The following is a 15,160-nucleotide window of genomic DNA, read 5'->3' on the forward strand; positions in this document are numbered from 1 at the left end:
CATGCTTATCAGGATTTCCCTCTTCAGAGGAAATGTGAACTGAGGTGTGCAGCATTCCCACAGAATCCTTGATGTTCACAGCTCATTTGGAATCCTTTTTTTGAGAGCTGTCCCTGGTTAGGGAGAGCAGATACAAATTCCTTGGTGGAATTTTATGCAAATCTCGTGTTCCCTGTGAGGGTGGCAAGGCCCTGGCACAGGATTCTCAAAGAAGTTGTGAATTCTTCATCCCTGGAAGCGTCCAAAGCCAGGTTGGAGCACCCTGGGATAGTGGAAGGTGTCTCTGCCCATGGCAGGGGGTGGATTGGGATGATCTTCAAGGTCCCTCCAACCCAAACCATTCTGGGATTCTCCTTCCATAGGAATCTCCTCACTCCTTAAAAACATCCCAGATTTTCTTGGGGTGTGTTTGCTCTTGGTGAGATTAAAGGCAGGAGGTGTTTTGTAATACTGGACCTGCCCTTATAATTCTAAAAAATAATATTATAAAAAGAATATTTAAAATATTAAAATATTTATTCTTTATTTATTTTTAAATAATATTTTAATGTCTATTCATTAAATTTTAATCAATAAATTTCATTTAAATTGGTATTAGCCAGAGGAATGCAAAGCAGAGCAACCAGCCCATGCCAGATTTAGAAATCAGGGCTCCTAAAGAGCAGCTGAAAGAGTTGGGTTTGTTTATTGTAGGAAAAAAGGGAACACTGTAGGATGGGCAGAAAAAAAAGATAAGAGGGTTTTATCAAAGCAATGGTGGGGGTTGCTCTGTAGATTTAAAAAATAAATAAAAAGCAAGTTCCGTTTGCACCAAGTGTAATTTTAGGATGGGTGGAAAGAGAAAACAGGCCAAGGTTTTTTTGTTTTCCCTCATACCTGACTGCAAATATGGATGGAAAACCTGGGATATTTTACCTCTAACTGTCAGGAAACTTTTAAAAACACACAAGGAAGGAGCTTCCAGAGACAATTTCAGTATTTCTGACTTTCCCCACTGGCCATGGGCTGAACATTTTGCTCTCCTGAGATCCCTCTTCATTCACATCCTCAGTTTCTCTAATTCTGTCCCCTTAATTTTGGGATCAACTTGGTCTCATTTCCCTGCAAATCTTTTGTATTCCTGACAACACGCTTCAGTTGAAGGTGTGCAGTAAAAATGAACCAAAGGACCTTTATTTTCTTCAATAAAATGCTTTGAAAAGCTCTTCTTTCAAACAGAGGGAAATTCAGGTTCAGCAGTCTTTGGAAGTTGCCCACTGATTTCCTTGGATTCAGGAGTCCAGGAGATGGTGCAGTGGAACATGAGAAATAAATACCTGCAGCATGAACGTTAAATATGTTGTGATGAAGAGGTGCCTGAGTGGTTCTTTGCCCACGTTTTCCCAATAATCCACTTTTTGGAGCAGCAGAACATCCTCACTATCTCTGTTAGGCAATTCCAGAGCCGTTTTGGGGGCTTTTTCAGAGAATAAAGAACTGTTTGAGTTGTAAGTTAGGATCTGGCTCCATATCTTGTCCTTCAGCTGGGATGAAGCAGTGCATTTTCCAGGCTCTTATCTTTTTTGGAGCTTTGTTCTTAAACTCTTGGATGTGCTGCATCCTTAAAGGGCCACATGGTTTTAATTTTTGGGTGCCTGTGGGCCTTACTCTCATTTTTCTTTCCCCTGCTTTGATGAGCTGGTGGAATTCTCTTCTGCTTGTCAAGCTTGCCTGTGATTTACCCTTTTGTTTAGCTCCTTTTGAAGAGAATCAAACCTTTGCTGTCTGCTTTGGGGTATTTCTCCTGCAGGAAAATCAGGTTTTCCAGAGCAAAGCCAGGGATACCTGGCAGGGCAGAGCTGAGCATCACCACCAGGTACCACCTTGCTGTGCAATAAACATAAATTTGTCATGTTTGGGTGGCAAATCCCCTCCAAGGAATGTTTTACCACCCCTGCTCCAAAGCAGGGAATGTTTTATCCTAAAATCAATTGTTTCATTTCCCAGGAGCCAGACTCCACTCCTCACACTTCATTGGCCAAGGAAATTTATCCTTATTAAGGTGCTGGTGTGAACACATCTGATCATTGTTATGTAACAATTCATCCCCAAAATACACAGACACCAACATTGAGGCACTTTGCTCCTTTTAGTGGGCTAAAAATACCTTGGCTTGCTGAAAAGTAAATCTCTGAGTGAAGGGGTTGGGGCAGCCAGACACTCCTGAAGCACAAAATGTTATTTGAAAATAGTGGGGTGTGTGTGTACAGAAAAGAATTTTGATCATCTGTGTTGCCAGAATTTGGATTAAACTGAAGTAAGGCTGATTTTTTAAAAATAAATCATCCATTTGCAGTTTCTTAAATATTAGATTCTTTTTTCCGTGCTGTGATGTTTGATAGAAATGAAATGTGTACAAAACAAGAAGTGGAAACAGTTCTTCCAGCATTTCAAAGGAGAAATAATATCCTAAGGAACGTTTCTAAGTGTTTATAAATATGAAGAAATAATTAAGAACCGTTTCGTGTTGAAATCTCAATGTCCTGAGTGCAGTGTGTTGCTCACTATTTTCTGTTTTAACTGATTATTTTCCAGCTTGGAGTGAACAAGATGAACAGAGCCACCTTCAATCTAATGCTTAATGAGGAAAAAGGTCAGGTTTTTTTCATTTTTATTTCAATCCCCTTCCCTACTCTTAATTAATACATTAAAAATACTCTCTATGGCTTTTATTGGTTTCATAGCTTTTAAGTAACAAAACAAAGGTGATGTTTTAATGGCAGGGTGAGCAGGAATATTTTTAAATCCAATGGTGATTTCAGGAAAGAGCTGACTCAGAGCAGTGTGAGGAGAAAAAGGGGCTGGAGAAGGAAAGGTCATGTATACAAATCTTCATTGAGATTGATTAAAAATGATTAAACTTGTAACTAATAAATCTCTGCTATAGCAAGAAGGAAACATTTGGCATTTAAAAGGATTAAAAACACTTTTTTCCCTAAATATCCTTGAACTTTTGCATCCTTTTTTTTTTTAGAAAACAGAGAAAACTCTCTCAAATAAAGTAGTGGGGCCAAATTCTCCAAATACTTCTACATTCAATTAGTAAGTAATTATCTGCTAATGGAGAGATTAATCAAATTTGTAGCATCCCAGGGTCCAGAGGCAGTCCAGACTCTCCAATATTATTCCATTTATGCCAGATAAGGGGGGGGGGGTTGCATTGAGGTGTCTGAAGAGCTGATTTTTATGGTTCCCACATATTTTTTAATACCTTAAGTGTACTTTCATCAGGGAAATTGCTGAGCAGAGCTACGTAATTCAATAAACAGTTGAAAAAAGAGCACTTGGAGAAAAAATTCCAAGGGTCTAAAAATAGTACAGGCACGTGATTACTACTTTGGCACAAAAGCATAATTTATGGGTTTAATTTGCAATCTTGCTACATTCTCCTGTGCAGGAACTCAGGCTGAATTATTCAAATTATTGAAATATTGCTCTGTCCTCAACTTCAGGTGTCTGATACAAAGAAGGTTGTATCATATTGAGACTTCTGCATTGAAAATATGGGAGGGTGGGCTTCATTTTGGCCATTTATGGCTTAATTTTTGCTCCTAAAATTGATGGAGATGTGGGGCTATTCAGTAATTGTTATTCTGGCGCTTGGAGTCTTTCCCCAGATTTCCAGGAATCTTGATTTTTTTTTTCCTCTGTTTTTTAATTGCTTGTCTAAAATCGAGTTGAATTTCCTGGTCAGCTTTTGAAAGAGTTCTATTCAAATTTTTTTTTTCTTTTAAATTAAATCTTCATTTTCCCAAATTTCCATTTCCCTGGTAACCTCTAAGTCAACAATGTGCAGCAGAACTGAGCACTTACAAATAGTTATTTCCTCCCCACTTTCTGCATCTGTTTATTAGATATTTTGGGAACATTCTCTATCAAAGATTCCTAAAATCCATATAATCTTCATTATAAAATCATTGCAGAACTCTGCTGAATAACATCAGCTTTTTGGAAGCCTGAAACATGAGAACGAAAAGAAAACTCCTCATTTCTTTATCCAAATTCCCCTAAAATAGAGTGGAAGTAAAGTTTCTCCACTTCTCATTAACATATTGCTCAGTAATATTCCATTTCATAATATTCCCTGGGAAAGGTTTGGATGACAGTGACATCATTTGTGGCTGATTTCTGGTGCATACCAAATATTAGCCTTAATTTTGTAAATACCTGAGTGCTGCCATCTCTCTGACACCAAGTAGGTCTGTGTCACGTGCACAGTTCTGACCTATTTCCCCTGGAAAGCAAAAAAATCCATGTGGTGCAAGGTCTGGAAGAGCATCCCAACTCCTGGCTGTCCTTCCATGGGGTGGATTTCATGAATCCATAGTGAATAGCCAGGGATGTGGGATAAAACCAAAATCCTTTGGTTTCCTGCCCTTTTTTTGTTGTTTTTTCGCTTTTTTTTGTGCAAAGCCTCTCTGTATCTCGAGAGGATGGGCTTTATCCATTCTTTCATTGGAAGTGGCAGCCTCAGTTGCTCCCAGCTCTGGGAATGGCACAGAAAGATGGGTTAAAGGTCATCCTGGGAGAAGGTTTCAGGGATTGGTGCTATCCATAAGGACTGCTGAGAGAATCCTGCTCCTTCCCAGCTCAGCCCAGTTGGCCATTGCATTGGATGACTTTAATGGCACAATCAAATCTCCAAAATCAAGGATACTCTGATTTTTCCCTGGACACTGGTGGGAAGGATATCAGATTTATATCTGATTAACTAACAGCACCCTCAGCCAAAATGCTCCAAGGAAAGGGATTTGGATTTCCTAATAATCAGCTGGATTCCATGGACATAAATCAGTCTTTCTCCATGAAAATCATTTCCTTGTTGTTTTATTAATGCAGATCCTTAAATAGCAGGGCTCAAGTGGCTGCTTTGGGCATCTGGTCTTGGATGCTGGGGAAAACAAATGCCAGAGGGTTCTGTCCAGCCACGTGCTGGGAAAGCAGGCTGGGAGCAGGGCAACATCCAGGGGGCTCCTGGGTGTGGAGAACAGGGACAGGGGCCTGGAGTCTTCATGGATTTTTGCTGTTTATGGGTGAATTCACCCAAATGGCTGTCAGGGAATCATCCAGGTTGGAAAAGCCCTCCAAGACTGAGTCCAAATCCCCACCTTGTCACCATCCCAGAGCACTGAGTGTTGCATCCAGGTGCTCCTTGGACACCTCCAGGGAATTATTTTGTAGAGTGGTTAAATTCTAATCCAAAAAAATTCCACAGCGTCAAAAGTGATATAAAATAAGAAAATTTAAACTTTGTTATTGATATAAAACTGCTTTAAAAGTTGGAAATAACTCAATATCAGAGCTGGTTGGACTGGTACAAAGTGAGTTGGCACTGGGGCAATTTAAAATGCCCATTTTAATTAAGTCATTCAGTGCAATTTTCTGGTTGTGGCAAAGTATTCTTAATACTCTGTATTTACAAGTGAGATGTGTTTTCAGCCTGAAGGCCGGAGTATATCATCAATATATCGTGTTTATCATGAGTAAATCATGAGTAAATCATGTGTAGAGCTGTGCCATGTCCTGGACACTACCCCAAGGAAAAGAATCCTGAAGGATTCAAGGTTTCCTTCCTACTTCAGGCCCTTTTGTTTGTTGAATCACTGGCCTAAAAATAGGCCCTCATAAAGTATTCATCACTGATCTAATTAGTCAGGAGAATGCTGCTTTTCAAAGTGGGAAAGCATTCCCAAAAAATGATGCAACATCATCTAATTAGATGATACAGGAGAATCCTGGCTAATTGCTTTGATAGACTTAAACAGATTAATAATGTGCAAGTGGTAACTAAATAAAAACTCCTTTTCACTGAGTGCTTTGAAAGTGATGCTTTTTAAGAAGCTAAAATTTCTTATTAGTTCTGAAACCCCAAGACTGTGATTTGAGAGCATTTCTCATTTTGGAGGTTTTTTGGGGCTAGGAAGGAAAGCCTCGAAAATGAGATTGTAATTTGTGTCTCTAAGCAGTGTTTGGTGTTTGTTCTAAGTGTTTGCAAAGCTTTATATTCAAAATGTGGCCACTCAGAGAGCCAGGCAGGGACTGTGGACCCCCTTTGTGATCCATGGAATTGTTGGGCAATTAAAAGTTCATGTTCAAGGAAAAAGTAATGGAGCATCAAAAGTAATCAGAGGACAAGGGGGAAGAAGAGGAGAGATTTAGATTGTATTTTAAAAGGAAAGAATTTATTACTCAGAAGCGTGGAGCAAGCTGGGATAGTGGAAGGTGTCCCTGGGGGTGGAACAAAATGGGCTTTAAGGTCCCTTCCAACCCAAACCATTCCATGATTTGCAATATCAACCTGTCAAAATTTGTCTTAACTGGCTCAACATCCACTTGCTAATAAAATAAACATCATTCATATCATATGTAACAGACTGGAATCCAGACAATTAATATCTAGTTTAAATTTCTTTTGATATCCTATCGAGTTTTCTATTTTCCCACTTGACTAAAAAAATTGTTAAAGTAAATTTTAACGGCTGAGTGTGCGAAGAGGCTGCCTGGAACCCAACATTTCAAAAAGGGAGAGAGCACCGTTAAATATTGAAACCACACTTCCAGCAGATGAAAATTAAGGAGAAATTTTCCGTGCAGGGAAGGGGTCGAGGGGGCTAAAGGGGGGAAAGAATTCCGTGTCGTTTTTGCATAGTTCTCCAGTGAAATATTTTGAAGGATATTGTAATGAAACTGGACTGCAAAACAAATCTAAACATCATGTGCTGGCACGGGGCAAAAAGCGGTCGCTGGTTTGGATGTGGAAAGTTGTGTTACTCGTGGTGAGATAACAGGACTTGTCTGGAGCTGTGAGGAGATTACTGAGGGGAGGGATTTATTACATGGCTGATGGAAATCAGGCCTTTGGATTCATTCCAGTGTCCAGAATGCTTTGGATTTGGTCCAAAATCCAGCTCCTTTGCATCCCAGTCCAAAATACTTCAGAGAGTGCTTGGATGGGGAAGGGGCAAACGGTGCGTGAGGAGATGGGGGGGGTTCTGCAATCGTGGAATCCCAGGAAAAGGTTGGAAAAGGCCTCCAGGGCCATGGAGTCCAAGCCATGCCCGATGCCCACCCTGTCCCCAGCCCAGAGCATTGAGTGCCACCTCCAGGAATTCCTTGGAGACCTCCAGGGATGGGCACTCCAAACCTCCCTGGGCAGTTCCAAGGCCTGAGCACCCTTTCCTTGAAAAAATTCCTGCTGATGTCCAACCTGAGCCTCCCCTGGCCCAGCCTGAAGCTGTCCCCTCTTGTCCTGTTGAGTTGTAAATCTCTGGACCAGTAGAGCTTTGAGTTGTGTGGTGTTATTAAATTAATTAAATCAAAGAACACCCAGGAACTTTCCATCTGTGGCTTACGATGGATTTCAGTATGGAAATATGGATGGGCACCTCTTACCTGTGCCATTCCTGCCTATAGCAACATGCAGAGATCACTGCATGGACTGGGGGCTTTACTTCGTGGAAATCCACATGGAACTGTGCTGGATTTTAGGGAAAAACATCTCATTCCATGAGCATTTCCTATAAAACATGGATTGTGTGTGTATTGGAAACTCCCAGGGAGCCTTAGCCCGGTTTTCTGGATCTCATCACACCCAGGCACCTCAGGGTGTCCTCCCAGCACAGAAAATTGCACAGAACAGGTCAAATTTGGGAGCTGGGAATAGCTCTGGTCACTGCTCCTGCTTAGGGGAGCGTGGGGGTTGAAGTAATTTTGTACCTGGAGGAGAATGGAATTTAGAACCATGGAATTCCAGAATGGTTTGGGATGGAAGAGACCTTAAAGATCCTCTAATCCTCACCTTCCACCATCCCAGGTTGCTCCAAGCCCTGTCCAACCTGGCCTTGGACACTTCCAGGGATCCAGGGGCAGCCACAGCTTCTCTGGGCACCCTGTGCCAGGGCCTCCCCACCCTCACAGGGAACAATTTCTCCCCAATATCCCACCTAACCCTGCTCTTTTTCCTAAAAATATTTAAATACTTTCCACAGATTAAATGGTTCCGTGAATTTTTTTAGCTCTTTTCAGTCCTGTTTTACTCCAGGTGCAGTCCAGACAGAGGTTTATCTGATGAGATGGTGATAATCCTGTGGTAGAGGTGGAATGGGAGCTGAGGCAGGGCCCTGCAGAAGCTGTAGAAATGAAAAGTTACTTTGAGGTGTCTCTTGCAAAAAAAAAAAGCAATTCCTGGATATCATTTGCTCATAATGGCCTTAAATAGCAACATGAGCCACAGCAAGGCTGGGCTGAGACATGAGCAACTTCCCCTGCACTGTGCTCCCAATATTTTATAAATTTTCTGATTTTATTGCATTACAAAAGGGTAATTCTCACTTAATTCACAATACCAGGGAAATTTTTTACCTGTTTCAGCCTTCCATGGGACCTACAGTAAAAATGCCAGTGCAGCTTTCAGCAATAAGGTAAATTCTGGCCTGCTTTTGATGAAACCTCATCTTCTCCCTCCTTAATCAGAATAAAACCACTCAAACCCCCAAATTTCTGAACTGAAAACCTCAGGGAGCCCTGAACTGTTGCCAAGAGCTCTCCAAATCCTGTTTCTGTGTTCCAGCCTGGGAGATTAAAGGGTAGATTGTTCTGATAGGAGACCTGACAGGGTGTCTGTGGGACATCCACTGTGACCTTCACAGGGCAGGAGCCCATCAGGCCCCTCGTCCCTTCCTGAGATTTGGCTGGCCAAGGGTTGCATCCCATTGGAATGCTTGGGAAAGTGGAACCAGATCCCTTGCAGAACAGTGCCAGCCCATTCCAGAAGCCTTCATCCTGCAGGAAAGCTGAACTCACAGGGTCATTAAGGTTGGGAAAAGCCTCCAAGATCATGGATTCCAACCTTTGGCCTATTCCCTGTTCTTTAGATTCCAGCCCCTCAGTGGAGGGGGTCTGTCCAGCCAGTTCCTGCTATCCACAGCCTTCTTGGAAATACCCTGGTGAGGGTTTGGGGTTTTTTTTTTCCTTTTTGGAGCATTTGGAACTTTACATTTCTAAGCAGCACTTCTAAAGGGAATGTTCTGCATGAGGGTACTTAAGGGAACATTTTCCAGGACTATATTTATGCCTCTGTAGTCTTCCTTTAGTGGTCTTGAAGGAAGGAGCTGTTATTACTGTTAAATATAGATGTAATGTGGTGTTATTGCAGAAATGTCTTTATGTTCCATTTCTGTCTTAAAAAAAAAAACCCTTTTCTTATTAAAATCAGTCAGGTCTATAACATTTATTATGTTTTAACATGTTGGCATAATGTTAGTGTTGGGAATAAGGCAGGATTGACACCTGATTCCAAATAAAACCTCCTAACATTGTTACTACAGCTGTCATCATTGCCATCCTATATTTGAATTTAGGATTGTTGCTTTTTTTCTGGTGTATTTTCCATTTAAATTCCATATTCCATGTTTGTCTCGCCTCAATAAAATGTCCAGTCTCAAGAATTAAGTCTCACCTGGTCAGCTTGAAAAAACTATTTTGGGGAAATGACACAACTTCTGTCATGAGAGAAAATCTCTGAGGGGAATCATTGCTGAGGATATTCAGATTGTTTCATAGGTATTCAGAGATCAGTCACTGCTGCTGGCTTTTCCCTTTTTATTACCCAGTTGTTTGGTGAGATGATTATTTTAATTCAATCGAAATGCAGGAGGTTTGCATTTTTATGGATATTATCAAAGCCTAGAAGCAGCTTCCTTCACATGAAATTCATTCAGTTTTCTAAGCAATTTTTAAAGGGCATTAATTTAGTCATCTGCTGATAGTTCTGAACAGAAGCATATGTGAAAATATTCAGTGAAAAGATGCATCCCTTAATTCTCCCAAACTGTACATCAACTATTTACCAGCAGTTGCACTCTCGTAGCTTTTAAGATGTAGCTCAATTGCATCCACGTATAAACAGAAAATGCTGGCAGGATTCTGTTTGCTCTGAGCCTTATTTTGATGGTTCCATTGACATTTAAAATTTTGATTTTAAGCCCTGGAAATGGCTGCAGCTGTAAACATCTCCCTGAGTTACTGAACTGGGCTAAAAGGCTGGAGAGAATGGCTCACGTGTTTCCCACATCTGTATCTTTCAGGCTGTTTGATTGGAGCCAAGGAGTCAGGAAAGAAACTCAAGAAGACAACTTGGATCATGAACAGAAGATAAAAAGAAAACAAAAAGAATGTGGCATATAAAGGGTGTAATACCTGGAGGTATTGGATCTGACTCATATTTATAAAAATGAGACGAGCTTTCACAAAATACAAGTTATCTTAGACAGTCATCAAGCTTGGAGCCATCATGCTGTTGAACTAGAAATTCTCCTTTTCCCCATTCTCCTTTCTGACAGGTAACAAAGGATTGGTGAATTATGAATTTCCCAAGTTGGAAGCACTAATTTTTATCTATATAGTTCATCCTTATGAATATATAAGGAGTTAAACATTGCATATTTAATGTGGATTATAATGGGAAAGTGACTCATTAACCAAAATGGCCACTTTTAAGGACTTGGTTTCAAACTGAGCTGGAGCCTCCCAATGCACTTTGTAGGATTTGGGGAAAGCTGTGCTGCAGGGCCTGCTTTGGGAGGCCAGGATGACATGTAGTAAAAGGATATCACCTTACTGTTGATATCTTTGAAGACTCATAACCAGAAACAGGAAAATGAATGGTGGGAAGGAGTGTGACGGAGGGGACACGGATGGAGGGCCACCAGCAGTGCAAGTTCCCGTTGGTTGGCAGCGGAGGGTGGACCAAAGTGGAGTTCTCTACATCAGGTAAGGTCACCTCAGGGGCTGGGGCTGGTGTTCGGTGGAGTTTGGCCACAATGTGCAGTAAAATGCTGACTCAGCTCGTTTCTTCTGCTCAAAAACTTCAAGAAATTGTTCTTCGAGTGCAGGATCGTCTTGGGAAGCTGAAGGAGGGGGGATTTAGGTGGGATATTGGGAAGGGATTCCTGGCTCTGAGGGTGGGCAGGCCCTGGCACAGGGTGCCCAGAGAAGCTGGGGCTGCCCCTGGATCCCTGGCAGTGCCCAAGGCCAGGCTGGACAGGGCTTGGAGCAGCCTGGGACAGTGGAAGGTGTCCCTGGGCAGGGATTGAGCTTTAGATCCCTTCCAACCCAACCCATTCCATGATTTTGTGATTCTTTTCAAAGTAAATTTAAATTATGTGACTACTCAATAGCTCCAAACCCATTTTTTTATGCCCATGAAGGTTCTATGTTCACTATCACTGATGTTCTTCAACTTCTATGGACCCCTCACATTTCTCAGGTAGAAAAAAAAACCAGGAACATAAACCTAAATCCAAAGTTTTAGGTACTTTATTTGTTTATTTTCTTAGCTTATTGGATTTTTTTTGCTTCGCCCTGGAACGGTCACAAAGAAATGCATCGAAATTGCTATGAAATAAATGTGTTCAGACAAAGAGAGTCTGAATTAAATGTTATTGGAAAAAAGATCAAAGTTAGCTTTATAAAATGTGGGGACATTGGGTTTGCATCACACAAGTCTACGTGATTATCAGTCAGTTATTTGCTTAAATTTCTTCCACTGTTCTGTGATTAAAATAACTGCTTCTCACAACATTTTGTGTATTACCAATACCAAAGCCTGTAATGAGCCAAAGCACACTCCAGTGTTGCACTAAACCACCATAAAGGATCAGATGCATTCCAGGATTTCTGGTTTGTGTTCTCAATTAGCAGAATCAAACCCAATCCATGTCAGTGATACCCATGGCAAAGAGAAACCACCTTGTCCTTGTATTTCTCATTACAGCTGTAATTCCCTGGGCCTCTGCCTCAGTCACAGATCAATGGGAAAGGAAAAGTTGTGGATTAGTGGGGTTTTTCCCAATAATCTCTATATCCAGACATCAGGAAAATAATGCTTTGGTATTTTTATGTACCTGATGATCCCACCAGCTTTTGAACTTCATTTTGCACAGCTCTAACAAGTTTTACACATTTTCAACAGCTGTGGGGAAACTCATTCCTACCCTTTTCCCAAGTTTTCCAATGTATTTTTTTTTGGTGAATTTTCTGGTTGCCTTCTCTGAGTTGTTCTGATGAAACAAAATATTTTACACTCCTGTTTGGTGCAAGGCACAGAGCAGGATGTGTTGGTTGGAAAGGGTGGAAGTCCAATAATCCAGTCTCCTGCCTGACATGGAGCATCCACAGGGCTCTGTGGGGGCAGCTGAATCCTCCAGGATTGAGTCTCCACAAGCTGCTCCCTGCCCTGCCAGCATGCACAGCATTTATGGAGACGAGGAAAGGTCAAACAATATTGACTCCACAGCTATCCCAGGGAAAATTAGTGGATATATTAAGATCTGACATGATTTAAGTGGAATAGATGATCCCAGCTGAATAAAGACTCTCTGTTTGTGCCTCCTTGGAAAGCATGGATGCTCTCCTGTCAGCTGTCAGCAGTTGCTTTGGATTAAATCAAGATTAAATCCATTCATTAACTGGTTTTCATTACCTGGTAGAAGCACTGAATTGACTCTCAGGGCTTTTCTTAGCAAAACAGTGCTGCTAAGTAGGGCCTAAATCATCCCTGGAAGCCTCCAAGGCCAGGTTGGATGGGGCTTGGAGCAACCTGGGATGGTGGAAGGTGTCCCTCCCTGCCCATGGCACGGGGTGGAATCAGCTGATTTTTCCAACCCAAACCAGTCTGGAATTCCATGATTTTGTGGTAGTTTCTTACAAAGGAAGCTGTGGATTATCCTGTGTGTCACAGAAGTGTCAGGAACTTTGTGCACACACAAGAGACTTTGCAGAGTTTACAGCTCTGCTCAGAATCAAGGCAGAAACAGGGAGAAATGGCCCTTTTTAAAATTGGGTTGGGTTCTGTGGACAAACAACCCTGCCTGTGTGTGCAGTAGGGATGCTGCATCCCACATCCCACACATTTAGTGGATTGACCTTCCTTCACACTCACTGGTTGTCAGCACACTCCTGTTTTTTCCAGGCTCCAGGATCTCCTGGAGCCTGCACTGGTTATGTGTGCCCAGGCAAACAGCACACCAAGGTTATTTAAAATCGCTTTTTACTAAAATTATCCCGGGAAAAGCAGCCTTTTTTAGCCAATGCAAATAAAACAGCAGCCTCACTCCAGAGCATATTCCTGGGAATGCCTTCTAACAGGAGATTTTAAAGATCACAGAAAGTGTCTGGAGAGATTTGGGTGTATATGGGATGGTCCAGAGCAAATGTCAGTCTGGGATTCTCCCATGGGAAGCTGTTACATCCTCAAGTGTGGAGTTTGCCTGGGCTGAGCATGATCAGGACAGGTGAGAACATCCAAAGGGATCAGGCAGGATCCTGGTTTAGTTAAAATAAATAAAAATAAAGAACAGTTTCCCCTTGCTCCCCAAGGATTTCAGGCAGGGAAGGTTTGACCTCCTGACCAGTCACCAGACCTGTACCTTTATTTTTAGACTGCTCTTTCATCTTCCTCACCCTCCAAACTGTCAATGTTACACATATTCAACCTGAGCACTTCTCCCAAAAATAAATATTTCAGGGCATGTCTGGCAAAGAAATTACTTATTTAAACTGTCAGCAGAACTTTAAATGTCACTTGCAGATGTTGCTTTAGATGTGACTCGGTTCTCGTGCAGGATGAGGTGTTTATGTGTTGGATTCTAAGTATCAAAGTTCGTCATAGCTTGGAATTTTGAGTCATGAGTGTTTTCGTGATCCAAACTATTCCACTTGAGTTGTTTTTGTTTGAATGAGGGCTATTTACAGCTGCCATTAATAAGCAGTGTTTTATTCCAGATAAACAGTTCAGCTGGCCCAGCAATAAAGAGCAATCTGCAAGTTACAGGCTGGGGACACGAGAACTCTTTTTTCATCTTATGAATTGGTGTTTTTGCCATAACAGAGTTTCCAGTGCCCTATTTTGGGATGTGGGGATAATGATTTTCTGGTGGGAGTTGGAGAAATCCGAGTGCAGTTTATCTGGCTCCTTGGTGTAATGTTCCTCACTTTCAGTGAGAAGGTCGAAATTTTAGCTGAATGAAACCAAACTTTGTGCAACAAAGAGACCCGGCTGCAACAGTTTTGTTTCTTTTCAAATGTGTTTGGGGGGGGGAGTTGTCACTATTATCTCAATTCTTGAGTAAAAGCAAGAAGTACTATGAGAAAAAAGTATGAAATGTGATTTTCCCCACTGTCCTTGTGAGCAGATACAAGTCATGACCTATCAAAGAGCTCGTATTCATCATTTCTGTTCCTTTACAGTCCCAGTGGGTCTTTATTATCCTGCTTGGAGCAGGTGAAGACTTACTTGCTGACTGATGGAACGTGCAAGTGTGGCCTAGAATGTCCTCTTGTTCTTCCCAAGGTAAAGCACAGCATCATTTTGGATCTCTGTGCCATAATATTTATGAGCTGCCCATGCTGATGACTCAATCTCTGTTCAGATCATCTCTAAAATAAGTGGTGTCCACCCAAAGTTAGACCTTAAGATAGAAAATTCAGCTCCCCTCTGCCTTAGTCCCTCTTGGAGAGGATCTGACTCAGTTATTATAAATATATTCATTTTTTATTTGTTGTTTCCAAACATCCTGTCAAGGAATCTCTTGGGCAATGTCGGAGCAGTCAGGAACAGAGGAAAATTCCTCTGTACTCCATAGAAAGTTCCTAATTTAAGTGAATTCGGTGACTTTGCTGCCTGTAGTCATTATTTTAAACGCTGCAATTTTCACTGCCAGGTCTTTAATTTTGATCCTGGAGCTGCTGTGAAGCAGAGAACTGCTGAAGATGTTAAAGCGGACGAAGATGTCACCAAACTATGCATTCACAAAAGGAAAATCATTGCTGTGGCTACACTTCATAAAAGCATGGAAGCACCACATCCTTCACTGGTTCTAACTAGTCCTGGTGGTGGAACAAGTGAGTAAAATGAAATCATGCAGAATCATTTCAGAATCTGATTTTTTATCTATATAATCACTATGCAAAACCACCCCAAAAGTCTTACTGTGAGTGCAAAAATAAGCAGATTGAAGGAATAAATAATGGGAGTAATCAGAGATGGAGGTAGATAGAAAATGAGTCTAAAAGCAGGTCAGCCCAGACTAAGAGCATGATTTTCTTGGAAAAGATACCAGAT

General features: G+C 41.5%; 1 protein-coding gene across 5 annotated transcripts in view; it reads left to right on the plus strand.

Annotated features, from left to right (window-relative positions):
- The window catches only part of MBD5 (methyl-CpG binding domain protein 5), a 107,371-nt gene that overhangs the window by 65,466 nt on the left and 26,745 nt on the right, over positions 1 to 15,160 (plus strand). For 2 of the 5 annotated variants that reach the window (XM_069021312.1, XM_069021316.1), the window contains exons 5-8: positions 2,575 to 2,632; positions 10,125 to 10,809; positions 14,287 to 14,389; positions 14,760 to 14,940. In XM_069021312.1, the coding sequence (XP_068877413.1) occupies positions 10,697 to 10,809; positions 14,287 to 14,389; positions 14,760 to 14,940 (397 nt within the window). In that variant the 5' untranslated portion in view covers positions 2,575 to 2,632; positions 10,125 to 10,696. The remainder of the gene's footprint in view (positions 1 to 2,574; positions 2,633 to 10,124; positions 10,810 to 14,286; positions 14,390 to 14,759; positions 14,941 to 15,160) is intronic. The other 3 variants (XM_069021315.1, XM_069021313.1, XM_069021314.1) reach the window with 3 other exon arrangements.

Source organism: Aphelocoma coerulescens, chromosome 7, assembly GCF_041296385.1.
Source record: "Aphelocoma coerulescens isolate FSJ_1873_10779 chromosome 7, UR_Acoe_1.0, whole genome shotgun sequence".
Taxonomy (NCBI): domain Eukaryota; kingdom Metazoa; phylum Chordata; class Aves; order Passeriformes; family Corvidae; genus Aphelocoma; species Aphelocoma coerulescens.